Raw genomic sequence first — 17485 nt, forward strand, 5'->3', positions numbered from 1 at the left:
TCCTCGCGCCTTAACAGACCGAAACGCTTTTGCCTGCTGATCCAGAGTTGAACTTCGGGGTGGGTTCGGGTGATCATCTGTTTCGATTTATTCTGAGGTGTTCAGGTTTTCCCCAGCTATGAGGCAAATGTCAGGTAATCTATGGCGAATCCTCGAGCCACATCTCGCCAAATACCATCTCACTATCACCAATTCTATCGATCTTAAATAACCTAGAAATTGATATAGCGTCGTTAAATAACCGACCAAAAAAATTAATAGATCGAGTGATGGCATTTCACAGCGGACGTCTTAATTCTGTGCTTGTCAATTTCTGGATGAAAGTTTCACAAAGAGGACGAATTTGAGTATCAATCCGAAATTTATTGAACCAATGAGAGCCAATCTTGCGAATCGAACACTGTGCTTAAGGAATGAGAGATATGCGTTACGGCAGTAAAATAATCCACTGATTGACGCTTATTGGAACCAAGTTGTCGTCCTTTTAATTAATGACTTCTGGTTTCGAGGTGGAATACATTACAAGAAAACCTGAGCATTGCCAAATTGACTTACAAGTGTTTACAAACACTTCTACACTAAAATGAACTGTGAGCTATTAAAATGTTGTGTTATAGGCCACATTTTCTAGCGTATTGTCGTCTACCAGCGTATTACCTATAGATTTATTTATTATTTTTATTTTCATAAAAAAAACTGCGAAAGATAGCAGTTATGAAGCTTCAATTTGTAGGCTAGGCAAAAGAATAGTTCAGTTGGTGGCTTTATATGCAATACTTGCTATACTGTATTCGAATCCAATCTGTGCGCTCATGCTTTTGTGTTTACTAGGATGAACAACGATCGAGAAAGCAAGACTAACAGCGCCCGCAAAGCCGAAAACCCGCACGACAATGTTCTATACGTCGCATCGTTGACGTAAAAACTGCTTATGAGTGTTTCGAGACGCCGACATTGATCACTCCCGAAGTCCCGAACGTCAAGCAGCTTTGAATCCCCACAGTTGTTTATACCTGACTGAACTTTTATATACAGAGTGTCCGGGACAAAATTTACCAATAAGAAAGTTTAATAACTCACCAAATAATTGATGGATGAAAATGCTGTTTGCGGGAATTGACAAAGGGACTTCCAAAGTTTCGAATGACCACTAATAAACTTCTATGTGTGCACCTCTTGTAGCACGACAGATGTCCAGGCGATATTCAAGTTCTTGCCATGTGTTTCGTAACATCTCTGGAGTGACAGTTGCACAAGCAGCGACAATTCTCCGACGCAGATCCTCCAAATCTGCCACTACATTCTTGTACACAATGTCTTTTATGTATCCCCAAAAAAAGAAGTCCAGTGGGGTTAGGTCTGGGGATCTGGGAGGCCATGCTGTAGGTCCACCTCGACCAATCCATCGCTGAGGAAAGCATTCATTCAAGTGATATGTAACATGTAATGCATAATGAGGCGGAGCTCCGTCTTGTTGGAAAACATATCCCTGTGGAATTTGAGGACTGGCGTAATTTTGCAGCATATCGAGATACACATTTCCATTGATAGTGTTTTCCACAAAAAAGAACGGTCCAATCACAGTTTCATGTGTAAGTCCGCACCAAACAATCTTAGGGCTGTCTCTTTCCAATTCCCTCACTACATGCGGATTTTCTGATCCCCAGATGCGACAATTATGCCTGTTGACGATCCCACAGACGTGGAAGGTGGACTCATCACTAAACACGACCTCCTGCAGATATCCATTTTCAATATCAATTTTCAACAGCATGTCACTAGCGAAATCATATCGTGCAGGCAAGTCGTTTGGTTTCAACTTTTGAACCAATTGAATCTTGTATGCATGCAGACGTAACCTCTTGTGCAGAACATCGTGGATAGTTGATTTTGGAATTGCAAGTTCCCTGCTGGCACGGCGAACAGACTTACACGGGCTCCGTTGGAATTCTGTCGACTTGCGCTTCTGTCACTTTCTTCCCGCGTGGTATTTTCCCTACAAGAGAACCGGTCTCCAGAAGCTTTCTATGCCAAGTTGTTATTGTGTGCCTATCTGGTGGTTGCTTCTCAGGCCACTGTTGTCTAAATCTTCTCTCCATTCCACTATCTTCGGATACTTGAATTCGGCAAGCCAATAGCAGCATTGAACTTTTTGTTTCACTGTGAACGCCATTTTAATTACAGCTATGTCAACAACAATGACCAAATGTTGCCAACATCACACATAAAACTTAAAATGTCCCTCTTTCATTTGCCGCAAATTTCATTTTCCTATCTCCATTATTACGCGAGTTATTAAACTTTCTTATTGGTAAATTTTGTCCCGGACACAGTGTACTTTGGCAACTGTTATATATGTATAAACAATCAAGTAGCCTACTTGGAACATCTCTACCTTTCAGTGTATAATAATAATCCGTTCCCCAATCTTTATTTAATTACTAGGCCCTTATTAAAAGGCTAGGAATTTTCTTTTCATATGTTTAAGATCAAGTGTGCAATCTCAAGTAAAAAGATATTAACGTTTTGTTCTATATTTCTTATAAATGCAAATTTATTTGAGATTTTTTTTTTTTTTTTTTTTTTTTTTTTTTTTTTTTTTTTTTTTTTTTTTTTTTTTTTTTAACCATAGGTTATATCATATAATAGAACCAGAACATTTTGATAACTAAGATACTGTTCTGTTTTGTCTTTTTGTCTCATTTAAACATTTATAATGTTATTTATTTCAATGATTTATGTTATTCAAAGTTACGAAATCTTTCCAGCCGACCAAATGCTATTTCGAGAATGATGAGCGAGACTCAAAGTGCACGAGAATGACGAGACGAGACTCGAAAGACAAATGCAACGAACACAGCGAGCGAGAGCAGCAGTCAGTTTTGGTCATCTCTAATATTTACCATGCTTTCCGTTGAATTTGAAGCTCACGTGTTCAAATCTGGCCAATGTGTCATAGATTTATGTCAGAACTTGCAAAACTACTTCCCATCCACTGAGCTCCTGTAAAATTGCGCCTTAATGCCGTGTACACCAACCCTGTACTGGAAAGAACTCTTTTCTAAACAAAACTATAGGCTGGTTTCCTCTCTTCCAACTAAGTTCGTTTTTTTGCAACAAATATCTCGATTGAGAATGTAAATATTTCCGTAAGACAATGTCTCGCAAAGGCCTCTAATGGACGAAATAGGAAACGAAGTAGAGTAAATGGGATGCTATATACCTTCAAAAGAACCTAAAAGAAACGACAGTTATACATGATTTAGATTTATAACATACGTATTTGTACATAAACTGTTATTGCCATATTCTATGTTGTCTTGATGGAGGCTTGACGAGGTTAAATACAAAAATATAGTTGCCAATACAAGCCATAAGGTATAAGAAACTGTTAAAAAAAACTAAATCCTGTAGTAGAATAGTCCTTTGTTCAGGCTCCTGAAACACACGAGCTTAAATTTTCACTTTTTTCATTAGTAGGCTTGTAGCCTAAATGTAAACAAGCGTCCAGAAATGTGAACGTCATTAGCAAGGACATTTGAACACTACATCATGCTCGTCTTTGGCACATCTCCAGCTTGGCGTTTCCTGCTTTTGAGAAAAACTGCCTCAATATATGTCAGTTGTAGGTGACATTGCTCTGGGTAATGTTAGATGGTCACTATGAAACCCTTCCTACTCGCAGTTATCAATAGCTATACCCGGGGACTCCTAATTTTCTGCTTCATTGCAAAACGAGTGTGCCTATAGATCTATCACAGGCGTGTTATCTAAACTACGATAAGAATACAGCTGTAGCTGTTACATAAGCTAGTAGGCTAGTCATTTGCCAGATACTTTGTAGACAAGTAGGGAAGCGAGGAAGGAACGTGAGTATGCCCTTCAATGAAAGTAGCCTAAGATTTGTATGTACTGTGCTTAAGGGGAGAGGATGGTTAAATGTAGTGAAAAACTAGTAAATTTAAAAAAAAGTGTTTCTTTAAAATACAGTGGACTCTCCTAAGTTCGACTGAACAGAATTGAAATTTCAGTCCAATAAGGGTAGTGGGTGTAACAGGTGAAATGAATACAAATTCTTATTGGTTATCCATCAACGAATACAGTACTGTACTTGCATTTCCTGTCCGCCCTGAGACTTGTGTATGCGCTTCTAGTACCACAGTGGGTTTCGACAGTTCCGTCTCACAAACGGCACAGTTCTCAAATATAAATAGGAGAGTTGATTAATTTAAAATCAGTGATTAAATATGGATGTTCTAATCAATAAAATATTCTGTTTTTCTTTAACAAAAGTATCATTACAAGACACAGAACCAATTCCCATTCAAATACCAAACCCATTTCTTAGTGCCCGTATAGGGACGTGTCTAATTTTCCTACGTAAGCAGTCGAACTATGGAATGTCGAATTTGTTTTCTGTCGAACTTAAGAGCTTCCGCTGTACTCTTTTATATGTTAAAATTCATTACATAAAATTTAACGCGCATTTATATCTTGTCAGCAGCTGTGACGCCATTTTAAAACTCAGGCGCACAGGGTTTTCAAACCTGAATAGCATTTTTCTGTAACTTTATTTTATTATTTTTATTTTAAAATACCCTTTGACATGTGAAAAATAAATCACATAAAATTTAATGCACACTTATGGCCTTGTCAGCTGCTATGATCCCATTTTTATAGCTTCGGTCCAAAGGGTTTTTTTTTTAAATTGCACTTTTGTACTCGTACGTCAGGTTGATTTATGGTGAAGTGGATATGAAGGCCTGATGGCCTTAACTTCGCCCTAATAAATAGTTCTAATTCTAAACTTTGATTCCCCGCATAGAAACCCATGAGGGTAGGTGCCCTTAATTTAGGGTTGCCATGAAAAAAAAAAGTGTATTAATTTTTCCTCTCCCATCTCCTCTGACATGCAGCTACACTCTTGGGCAAACTTTTTTATTTGATTTTTTAAAATTAAAGGACATATAAAATTAAACTTATAAATTAGCAATAAACATGATTCGTACAATAAGGAATGAGTACTTGACTATTGTTGCTAATTTTTTTATTTATTCCGTACAAAAAGCTACATATCTTCGAAATTATTAATGATACATGTATGATATTTGGTACACATATTCATTACGCCACTAGAAAACTTTCCTCTACAATATACATTTATTTTGTTGCATTTGAAAAATATACCTCCATATTTCTATAAAAATTCCTCTAAAATTCATTCTTAAAATGTGATTGTTTATCTTAAAACTTTTGAGAACCAATATCAAAATTGTGTCCCAGAAATTTTAAACACCATGTTACAAAAAATTTGAATTCATCTTTAAAAATGGCTGAGATATATCCATTTTTTTTTCAAAATATGGGCCCCAATTTAAAAAAAAAAAAACTAATCTTGGATTTAAGTTGTTGCAGTAATGATATCTCTACATATAAAAATGAAAACTGTGCATCAATTATAAAAAATTCAAATTTCACCATCATCTCCCCTTAATGGAGAATCAGAGAAAAATTAATGTAGGGGAAACTCGGCTAATTCCGCAGTACGGGTAACTCCGCAGTAGTGCATATATGATTTTACTGCGGCTTTACAATAGCGTGAACGTAAGTTTTGAGAGATTGTCAACAGGAGGCATGTCCTCTGCAGTGCTATAGAAAAAATCAAGGATATTGGTCGACATCTCTGTCTTCAACACAGTGAAACATCGAAAGTTGGCTGTTTTTCGTGTTTTGCTACACAGCTGTGAAGAAAGTGAGCATTGTTACATATAAATAAGTTCCTTTTATGTTACTTTAATAATATATTTCATAATTATTTATTACTGTGGAATTAGCCAAGTCCTATTGTGGATTTATCCTCACTGTTGCGGAATTACGCGAGTTGCTCTTTTTCAACTGCAATGTATGTACAACTAAATATAGGCCTATTTGCATTTTAATAGGTCTCTTTATCTCATTTGGTAATGAAAGGTTTCGTCCATTTCTACATATCTTGATAATATTTTTCAATAAACATTTTGATAAAAAAATATGATAGATTTACTTCTTAATATTGCGGAATTAGCCGAGTCTCCCCTACATGACGTATTTTCGTGCATTTAAAAATCCTATGTTACTGTTTTTGGCTGATAATTATTAAGTCCCTTGCTTTTGTGAACTGAAATAAAAACCACGTAATCCGACTTTATGCCATTACGTGACGTAACTAACAAAGAAACTGTTAAAGAGCTCATGTCGAAATCTGTCTTCAAACTGCACACAACGTTAGATATCTACAGCAGATAAATGAATACACAAAATTAAACGTAAGACGGTTAAAATTTACGTGGAAGGTTATCGAAAAGTTGAGTAGCTCTACCCTTGAGTAGATAGTACTCACTCAGTTGGCGAAGTATGTCTAAGCAATCAAAGTATCTGTCATTTTGAACAGAAAGGTCATACGAATATGTGGCCTACACTGAACGATTGTCCATATAGTGTTGTATCTTGTTCAAGTGACAAAGATTTTACAATACCTTTTCAAATTCTACCGTCCACATCAATATTTTTTTCAATTCGAGCGAGAAAATGACATGTTGCTCATTAAGATCATCGTGACGTTCCTTGATGCCGGCAACATCTTTCATTGTAGGAGCAGTTCGTCTCGTGTATTAAATTTCCTTCTGTACACTTCATCCTTCATATAACCCCATAAACAAAAATATAAGAAATTGATATCTAGAGATCTTGTGTAGATCTGCAGCATCTTGAAAACCGCATCTACAATGTCACTATCGCAACAAATAGCACTAATAACACAGCCAATAGTCAACTGCAGAGCTCAAGTTACAATCTACAATAACAAATCAGTTATACTGTACAGTAAACATTTTCCCATGGCAATGCATGGCCACCTAGTATGTACTGTGCCTACATCGGCAGCTCCAAATTCAAGTTATTGTACAGATAAAGCTTTACATTCAAATAGTTCTAGGTCGACCACCGTTCGATATAGACCAGATATCCGTATTAACTTTTTTATTCAAAATGATTGATACTATGATTTCCCAGGATAGTGACCTACCTTCCTGGAACACTGTGTATACATTACTAATTATGCGTACATTAATACTCTAGAACATTTTTTACTATATCATATCACTACAAAAATAAATAGGTTTTTCCAAACAAGAATTTGAAATGCGATTTTTTAAATGATAAGCAAAAAAAAAAAAAAAAAAAAAAGAATTGAAACAAGAGAAGAGAGAGAGATTCATTTCCTCCTGGAGAAAAAGAATTGCGAATTGACAGGGAATTTGTTAATACTAACTAAAGAAATAATAACAAAAACAGTTTAGTCAAGTTCGGTTCTGATTATTTCTTTTTCGAAATGTACTTTATATTGCGATGAATTCACAGATTAACCGGTATGGACCTATGTCCCCAAAAACGTATGCTTCGGAGATATCAGCTTTTATCATCTTAGCAAATACAACAAGACGTTTTATACTTACATCACACTTTCGTGTATATTGCAATAACTTCTTTACTGATAACAGTCAAGATTTTTTCTAATCCTGGCTAGCAATCTATAAGAGAAAGTTTTTTTTTTTATTCCTGACGTTTCAGCTAGTTTGTTGTGGGAGTTGATAGAGAAATCCGGTAGCGGATATTCGAAACAGAGAAGGAATCATATGTACAGTACAATTAATTCGTTACCTAACATAATGATTACTTTAATGACTTCGTGATGCGTATTATGTCAAAATACATGTTATCCAACGGCATACTATATTTTTATTTCGGTCGTGGGTTTTTGATCTAGCTGTTTAAAAGTTAATATTTCCTTTACCACAAGAAGTTGTGATCCAATTCGCACGTATGTAGAACACACAAGATTAATGTGTTTTCGCTTCTAAGATTTTAAGTATTTTCACACCACAACTGACCTTCTACCTGGTTTATTGCCAACTAAAAAAATTAACATAGACCTTGAACCAGTATTACGTTCATTTTGACGTGCTTAAACTGAACCCCGATCTATTTCAGTGGGGTTATAAGTCTGTATACGCGTTTTAACAGACTGTGCAAACTTTAAAGTTTAAACGATAGTATTGGAGTGTTGACAATGACGGAGGGTGGAAGCCAAATTGCAATGTCACTGACATCTTGGACTCTTTCCCTTGGCCGTGAGTCAAGATTCTTTGATCTTGCGGAAGAACTATTGTTACTACGATGGGAAAATTTTTTCTTTGTTATTTTTATTATTGTAAATGAGAACGTTTTCCTAAAAAATGGACTTCCAAACTTCATACAGCTTCTTAATTCAACGAATTAAATTACTTAATCATATCTCAAATAGCTAGTTGAAAATATTTTTATTCCAAATGAATAACATTTTTTATTTATAATCTTTACCTAGCAGTTGGATTTGTATTGTCATCACGGCTCTGACAGATATTTAAAAAATGAGACAAATGCATGCATATACAGAGTAAGTAATGTGATTAATTTCAGGAGGATATTTTTTTTTAGATCTTGCAAACAAAAACGTTTAACACAATTCTGTTCTCTTTGCTTCCTTTCGAAATAAAAACTGTTTCATATTAAAAATGTTATAGAGTGTCTTGGGAAAGCTATTGATTTAATTCCCAATATGCTCAGTCAATTTAAGAGAGCAGTGTATTATGATAGTAAATGATTGAAAGAATTTTATAGTTTTGTTCTTTAAATGTGCAGATATTTGATCCGAACAAATGTAACATTGTAACATTCCTTTGCAGAACGAAAAGTTACATTTGTTCAGATCAAATTTCTGCACATTTAATGACAAAACTAAATTTCTTTCAATCATTTGTTATCATAATACACTGCTCTCTTAAATTGACTGAGCATATTGGGGATTCAATCAATGACTTTCCTAAAATATGCTATGAAATGTTTCATATAAAACAATTTTCATTTCCAAAGGTAAGCAAAAACGAGGAAAATTGTATTAAGCCTAAACTTTTTTGTTTGTAATATCTCAAAGAATAATCCCCTGAAATTAATGACATTACTTACATAATCCTTAATTTCGTCGACAACATTTTTGTTTTTAATTTATCTCTAATCTCACTGCTTTTAATTTTATCTAAAATTACAACTTTTGCAACTGATCTGAGAAATCTCATTTGTGGTATTTCTACACGTCTCTTATCATGCGCTCTCAAAGTCCACGTCTTACTATCATATAGCAGTGTGGTTTTGACAAAACATTGTGAAATCTTATTTTAACATCCTTGGACATGTATCTTCCAAAATGTTTCCTTATTAGTTCATTTGTTCTGTTATATTTCTGAATATCCAAACATTTTCTTTGTATGATGCCTGTCAATGAGTGAAGTCTATATTAGCTCCAGACACAACGTGAACACATCACAATATTTTCTCTCTCCTGTGTTTATTGGCTCAACAAACTACACTTTCTCAAGGTTGCTCTTTTACATATAACTTTTTGACTATGCAGAATGCTTTGAATTCGAGAATCTACGTAATTGATAAGTTTTCCTTTGTAGCGATGAAATCGCTTATATGCCATCGTGACGAAACATTATCGACCACGAGTATAGTTTGTTATTGCCTGCCACATCAGTTTTATATTACTGAAAACTGTGAAAGGAGTTATTGCTGGCACAAAGCCATTATCGAGACAGAAGATATTAGCGTCAAAAGTTGCTGAGCTTGTGGCAATTTCTTAAATTTATCATCACGTATACTTTGACAATTTAAATTATCAATTATGAAGTTATTATTTCAATGTCAACATAAATTTTATTCTCTACAGATTTTACGACCAGCTACTCCTTATGTATCGTACTTTCGTACGAGATGTTGTATTGAATTATACATCTCAATAGAGAATTAATGTTACCATCTGTCTTTATCCTTCCTCAAGTGATAAAATGGACTAAAATAAGCTGTAGAACCCAAGAGGACTGTCCGTTATACATACTCCAAGTTTCAGAATCAGAACAAAAATAACACAAAACAAATGCGACGAAGCTGGACTAAGCCTAGACAACTAACAGGTGATATGATTTCGGATACTCGCTGGCTGCAGGAAATGATAAAAGAATAGGATTAATCTGTATTATCTAAATAATTGTGTTGACTAAACGAAAAAAGTACACTGTATCTTCAAAATTTTGTGATAGAGGGGACAATTTTCTCTTAGGTAGGCTATATTTTCTTTCTTATTAGCCGAACAGTGAAATTTGGCTTGGCTTCGCTTGTCGAGGATCGGACACAGGCTGTATCCTTGCACGTAGGTATGTTTTTGGCCCATTGTGAACCCTATATGTGCGGGACTGTCCAAGTCTAACAAGTGGCCCGGGTGGTATTCGTGAATAAGATAGTAATATCTTAAAATAGATAATAAGGTCAAGTTTATTTTAGTGTTCATAGTTTAATAATAAAATAATCATTAATTATAAAACTGTTATAAACAGTGTTTTGAACACTTAAAATTTGAGTGTGGTTTAACGTTCATGAAGCATACAGGATTTTATAAAATTAATTAAAGAAAATTGCCTAAGTGTGGAAGTACTACAAGAAGATAGCATAACATATTATACAGGACGATTAATAATAATAAATAATTTTAACGTTATTTTAATGGATTGATTATAGATTAACATATTGAAAATTATTGTGCAATATATCTTCCAAGTTCGCTAGACGTAAAATCCCGATAATCGGGTGTTCGAACCCGGTGTATTTTAAGGATTATGAAAATCCATAGCACAACTTTCTTCGAAAAAAAAATGTAAACCTGATTTCCTGTGTTTAGAATTACAGTATGTAAAAAAGGTATTTTCTTCAATGAGAGGATTACAGACAAATCACAGCCAAATTCAAAATTCAGCTCTAATAGTTGTCATCATCAGTCAAAGATATCGTGTAGCTTACTAGATTTACAACACATTAAAGGACCCGAATCGTTAATGAAAGGACTTCAGAAACGGACTTTTCTCGATCAAGTCAAAATTAAAATAGCAGTCACTTTTTCTGTCGCCTTGTCATCGGAGGTAATGAATTCCATCTTTCTGAGGTCCGATATGGAATTATCAGAATATCAGGATTCCAAAAAAATTAGTCAAGTATTAGAGAGCCATATTATTATTCTGAACATATATTTTCCCTCACTCGCTACTTATACCGATAACTAAATATGACGAATAACAAGTTAAACAAACGAGAGATAATTGTATTTCCCTAACGGCATCCCCACGACTCATCGGGCATGCGGAAGCTTCGTCACCCACCAATGAACAAATGGACTTACAAACCTCCACATACAATATCTACCCTTTGTGTGATGAATTATATTTGTAAGAGCTATAATGATTGTAAGGAGATAAATTTAAAAAAAATTCTGTTTTTCTTAATCTGAAGCGACATTCCGAAATTACGAGTAGTTTCAGCGAACAACAATAATTTCATTTCGGTTCACTCAGTGTGTCATACGTGTCTATTTTCATTTTATTAATTCCCCCCAGTATATACAACTCATAACACATTCAACACATCTAATGCGTCCGACTTCAATTTTGTGTATATCAGACTCTAAAATTTTCATATACTATTTTTAAATTCACACTTCTTTAGTGACTAACAAGATTCTTTACTGCTAAAAAATCTGCAACGCTTTTCTTTCAAATATTCTTAATTTTTTGTTATATGTTTTGTTTAACATCAATGTGTTGCAGCATGTGTTATGATAGTTACTTATGCAACAAGTGGATAATCTCGATGATTATGGCATGAGTATATGTTTGTCGCACTCACTATCGCTTTTTAATAGGTTATTTTACGACGCTTTATCAACATCTTAGGTTATTTAGCGTCTGAATGAGATGGTGATAATGCCAGTGAAATGAGTCCGCGGTCCAGCACCGAAAGTTATCCAGCATTTTCTCATACTGGGTTGAGGGAAAACCCCGGAAAAAACCTCAACCAGCTAACTTGCCCCGACTGGGAATCGAACCCGGGCCACCTGGTTTCGCGGCCAGACGCGCTAACCGTTACTCCACAGGTGTGGATCTCACTACTGTTCGTGTGACAATTTTTACGATATCATAATAAGATTATCCACGAGTTGGATACAACACTTTATGGCATCTTAGCATTGTAAATTGTAAGAAATAAATTATGAAAGAAATGTGGAATCCACAGCTGACAGAGTCTTCATATGTTCGTATCGATTAGTTGCGCCTGGCATTGACATTAAATAAAGATAAATGAATGACATTGCAAGTTATGTTACAAATGTTCCTTTATTTTGTTAATATTATTTCTCTGAAACGCAGAACTGTTTTATGTGATATTACAAAAGTACTACAAAATTGTTAAAGATTGGAAATAAACGACACGTTACCTTTTGTCCTGCATTTCATTTCTTGTTACGTGGCGCGTAGAAGCGGTAAGCAGATAGCAAGCGTTCCGGTATTACGTCTTAGCGAATACGTCATTGCTTTTATTGGCACGCGTGCTATAATAAGCCGATTACGCACGATATTGGATGTAGTAACAACCTGTTTATAATGCTAGGATGGCATAAAATAAGTTATATCCCGCTGTCGGCATCGGTTTCACGATACTGATTCAGGAGGGCTTGGTTTCCGGGCCTGTGGGACTGACAGGCTACTCGTCTGCGAATGGGACCTGGCTCTATCAGGGGTTGAGGCAGGATGGCCATCTGTCAGCGTCGTATTCGCGAATGTCACTCAGGCCACTTGTCGGACTTGAACATCTTCGCATAAATAGTACATACAGTGGACCAAAGCAAGCTTTAAGTGCAACAGACCGTCCAGTGTCAAGCAAGGGTGATTTAGACGAAGTGGCTATTCTGTTTTCAACACACGTGTTAAATGTCAGGTACTTTCTCTTACCACATGGATTGCAGAGACTATAATCGTCATCGCCCATATCGGGAGGTGTTGGCAATCAAACAATATTTAGGCTATATGCAAGACATTATTATTAATTTATTTTATTTTACCTGCAGAGTTAAGGCATTGAGGCCTTCTTTTCCACTCAATTAGGTCTACAGTTAATATAAATATGTATAATAATAATAATAATAATAATAATAATAATAATTTTATGTATGGTATTCTCTATCTAGGATTCTACCGCCCTCATCAGATATCTTAATTCGCATTCAGATTACAATTATAATTGTAATTAATATTAAGGTAGGGTAAACATTGGTAATTTCGTGGCAGTGTTTATTTCGTGATACTTTTTCTTTGCTCTTTTGTGAACTAACCAATAGTGTTACGAGATCCAAATTTCCGCCAAGGGATTGCACATGTTGTTGAGTTTCCAGAAACATACAGCTAAGCTTTGTGTGACTATTGTAGTTGCTTCAGTGAGCTTTTATGTTTGGAGAGAGCAAGTTTGCGTCGACTTCTCAGGCATACAAATTTTGTGGATGTTTGTAATTATATTACAGGCTTATTACTAAAGGTAAGCATATGATATTTGGTACAAAGATTTATTGTATCTTCGTGAAATTTTAGGAAATGTTTTTGGAATTTTAGATACACCTTTAGTCGCCAAATAGGCTTAGCTTTACTGATAGAAATCTTAGCTGTTTGAGGCGAAATTTTGTTGAGCATTAAGTTTTACAATTTTTAAAATAGTATGACATATATTACAATAGGAATTTTAGAAATCTGAAGACAAGATGTGATAACAAAAAAGAAAACGGAGACACAATGGGTTCAGTATAGCTTCTGTTTGATTTGTGATCATGCTAAGTGTCAATGATAAGTGCTAGATGACTTACTTGAAAGAATTGTGACAGAAGTGGAGCATGGCTCCACCATTTTGGACCGGAGACAGAGGCAGACAATGGAGTGGCATCATGAAAATTCACCAAAGAAATAGAAATTCAAAAGTACACCTTCGGTAGGGAACGTTATGGCTACTGTGTTTTTCGATTCAGAAGGACTCTTGCTTGTGGACATCATGCCACACGGAACCACCATTAATTCTGACAGGTATGTTGCAACTCTCAAGAAACTTCAAGTTCGACTGAGTCGTGTTCGACGACATCGGGAGAAGCAGGATGTTCTGCTATTGCACGACAACGCACAGCCATATGTCAGTCACAAAACCACAGATCAGATCAGAAAATTCGGATAGACAACACTGAAAGACATACCTTACAGTCCTGAACTGGCACCGTGCGATTACCATCTCTTTGGTAAACTGAAGGATTCTTTCGCGGAAAGAGGTTAGAAGATGACTCCCTTGTGCACGCTGCTAAAGAGTGGCTCAGACGTGTTGGTCCAGACTTTTACCGTGCTGGTCTACAGGCCCTCGTTCCTAGGTTACGTAAGGCAGTTGAAAGGGACAGGGATTATGTGGAAAAGTGACATTTTGTTCCTTAAGGATGCATCTACATTCTGTGAAAATAGCAAAGCTGTAGGATAAAAATATAATTTTTAAACAAACGTTATGCATTACTTTTGGAGTTAACCTAGTAATATAGGCTATAGTAAAGTCCGTAATAAAAGTGTTCACCCTTTCAGGGCAAAGAAGATCCCTTTTCAATTGCAATTTTTACTTTGATTTCATTCTTATTATGTGTTGTTATGTATTTCTATGTTTTCTTGCTATTAATATTAGACGGAATTACTATGTTTGAAGTCTTGTAACAATAAATGATAATTTCATTTGACTTTAATGATTTTTTACACAATTCTTCTACCTCTCACGAAATTATCAATGCAATATCACGAAATTACCAAGGTTATCACGAAATAACCAACCTTTCAGCTTAAGTTGTAAAAGTGGTTTTTGGCACATATTCAAGAACGTATCCAATCTTTTATGTCTCCAGATTTGTACAGCAAGTTATCGTCTTTTAGATGAAAAAATCGGAATAAGGATATATTTACACATTTGCATTTTAAATTAGTTTTCATGAAATTATCACGAAATTACCAATGTTTAGCCTATATACTATTATGAAGAATAATAATTTCTTATTGAGACCGGCTGTCAAAGTTTTGAAATTTATTTAAGTTGCTAGTTAATCTGAATACATTAGAAATCTAAAGATAGCCTACATAATTAGTTAGGAATATAATTTGTAAAATAAAATTATTTAGATATTTAAATATAATCACTGCTTAATATATTAAGACAAAATCAATTCAGAATAAAATAAGAGGTATTAATACATCTCAATTCGAAATTTTCACGGCGATATAAACATTTTCACCATCATATTTCCACACAGGGGCGTACGCAAGGAAGATTTACCGGGTTTGAACCCCCCTTTGAACTTAAAAAAAATTACATATTTAGATATGAGTATTTTTAAAACCATAATCGTTTTCTCGTCTCTAATTTTTCACTGTCAGAGTAACAAAATCTACATCAACATAAAGCATAGTCCTCCTACCCCTCCTTCAATATAATCCCTTGTTTAGTGTTGCGGCACGTCTGAATTATAACAATGCTATCTTTATTATAGAGAGATCTACCGTGTAGTACTGACCTTGTAATAAAATGAAGCCGTCACAATATGAAATTTAACTTGTTTCTTAAAAATTGGATGGCTATGAAAAAATTGCGTTTCAGAGATTTTATAAGGATATTCATGAATATGTTTTATTAGAACATAGTATAGTATTAATAAATCTACTGTAATATAATAATATTAATAATAATAATAATAATAATAATAATAATAATAATAATAATACACACAATTTAAAATACCGATAATGTAAATTGTAAACAATTTTAATAACGCCTTCCACCCCCTTGACAAAATTCTGCGTACGCCACAGTTTCCTTTTGGGTTCACGTCTATTTGCTTGTATGTATACTTCAACTTTAACAATGAATACATGTAAGCAAATTTTAAGAATCCCACTTGGTAACCAATTAATTGTAAAATGATTTTCGATATGATTGTGCAATTTGAATATCAGAGTGCAAAATTTAGATATATTTAAAAATTATATTTCACTATAGTCTATCGTTAACTCCATAGACAAATGATTTTGTTTAGTACGTTTAAGTATCGCGCGTAGCACCATCTTGAATATTGACACGGCTGAGCAATAACGTCATTGTTGTCACATTTGTTTTAATAATGTATAATTTTAATTGTTTGAATGTTACAGTTTATTAAGACGAAATTTATCGTAATTATTTTTTTGGATTTTAAATAGTGAATGTATAATTATTACTGATTACGTATTTTATTGAACACAATATTAAAATTATACATTTTAGTATTCACAATTGTCCCACAGTGGCGGTAATGGAGTGGATTCACAATAAATGCTTTGTGAGGACTCACCAGGTCTGGAAGGGTCATCCTTAGCAAATGTCGCTTGACTGATATTCCGTCAACCACTCGGACCTCGTTTGAACTCTGAAATGCGGATACGTCGCGAACACACCTACTTTTATAAGTACCCGATGCAAATTGGATTCTAGTGGAAGTTGCCCAGCGGACTAAATTTAAATTCGTGTTTCGAACCACATGGAAGCTTCGCGTACTGTCTGCCACTCTCGTTTTATTTTGGTCGCAGCTTTGCTTCAATGTGCGATTGGGTTGAACTGGCTAGTGGACCTTAATGCGCAAGGCACGCAAGTAATGTAGTTAATTGAACCCTAAATCTTGACCTCGCCTACCACAACATAAACAAAATTTCTGTCCCCAAGCGAGAGACGAACAGATGTTCTCCAACGTCAAGTATACAACAAAGAACACTCACGTGACAAGATCTCGGTATGAATTCGTATCTTGCCTGTGTCCATAATTTTAGCAGAACCATATAAAACGGAATTATCTAAACTACTTATTTTCAGTCTCTGTGTATAATATGTTAGAATACAATTTGTTGTTCGTAACTGGTTTTTCAAGATTGTCACATTTCAATTTACAACATAATTTTCATTTATTGTAAGTAAGACACACTAAGCAGGTCTTATCGTTCGGGCAGAAGAATTGAAATGACATTGTATCCTTAAAAAACAAGCACAAGATGGCAGTACTTCCTTTTTTTGCTTTTAGTGGTTTTCTCCACAGATCTATAACAATATTGTGATAGAAATAATTTTAACGAACAGATTTATTAATTCAAATTTTAAAGATAAACGAATCATTAGATGACTGAAAGCAAGTAACGGTCTCTTAGCAATGACTTCTGATGAGAAAAATTAGTTAAAATGATAACATCATCTCTTTTGTAACGAAAATACCAAGTCATATTTTGTGGACTACAAAAAGAAACATAACTAATACGCTTCATTAAGTCGCAGAATACGTAAATGTTTTGAAATCACCAGTGCCGGACTTAGACCTAGGCAAACTAGGCTGTTGCCTAGGGCGGCAATTTCCGGGGGGGGGGGAGGCATTTTCTCTCTCTATTTCTCTTCCTTTTTATTTATTATTTTTCATTTTCATTTTACAGTGAAATTTGTTTTTAAA

General features: G+C 34.9%; 2 protein-coding genes across 2 annotated transcripts in view; one reads left to right on the plus strand and one right to left on the minus strand.

Moving 5' to 3' along the window:
• Positions 1 to 16542, minus strand: part of SmydA-3 (SET and MYND domain containing, arthropod-specific, member 3) — a 77005-nt gene extending 60463 nt beyond the window's left edge. Inside the window, exon 1 of the mRNA XM_069843499.1 lies at positions 16349 to 16542. Within this exon, the coding sequence (XP_069699600.1) occupies positions 16349 to 16366 (18 nt within the window). The 5' untranslated portion in view covers positions 16367 to 16542. The remainder of the gene's footprint in view (positions 1 to 16348) is intronic.
• The window catches only part of LOC138712104 (voltage-dependent anion-selective channel-like), a 52358-nt gene continuing 38723 nt past the window's right edge, over positions 3851 to 17485 (plus strand). The window contains exon 1 of the mRNA XM_069843506.1: positions 3851 to 3869. The gene's annotated coding sequence lies outside the window, so the exon portion shown is untranslated. The remainder of the gene's footprint in view (positions 3870 to 17485) is intronic.

This window comes from Periplaneta americana, chromosome 13 (assembly GCF_040183065.1).
Source record: "Periplaneta americana isolate PAMFEO1 chromosome 13, P.americana_PAMFEO1_priV1, whole genome shotgun sequence".
Taxonomy (NCBI): Eukaryota; Metazoa; Arthropoda; class Insecta; order Blattodea; family Blattidae; genus Periplaneta; species Periplaneta americana.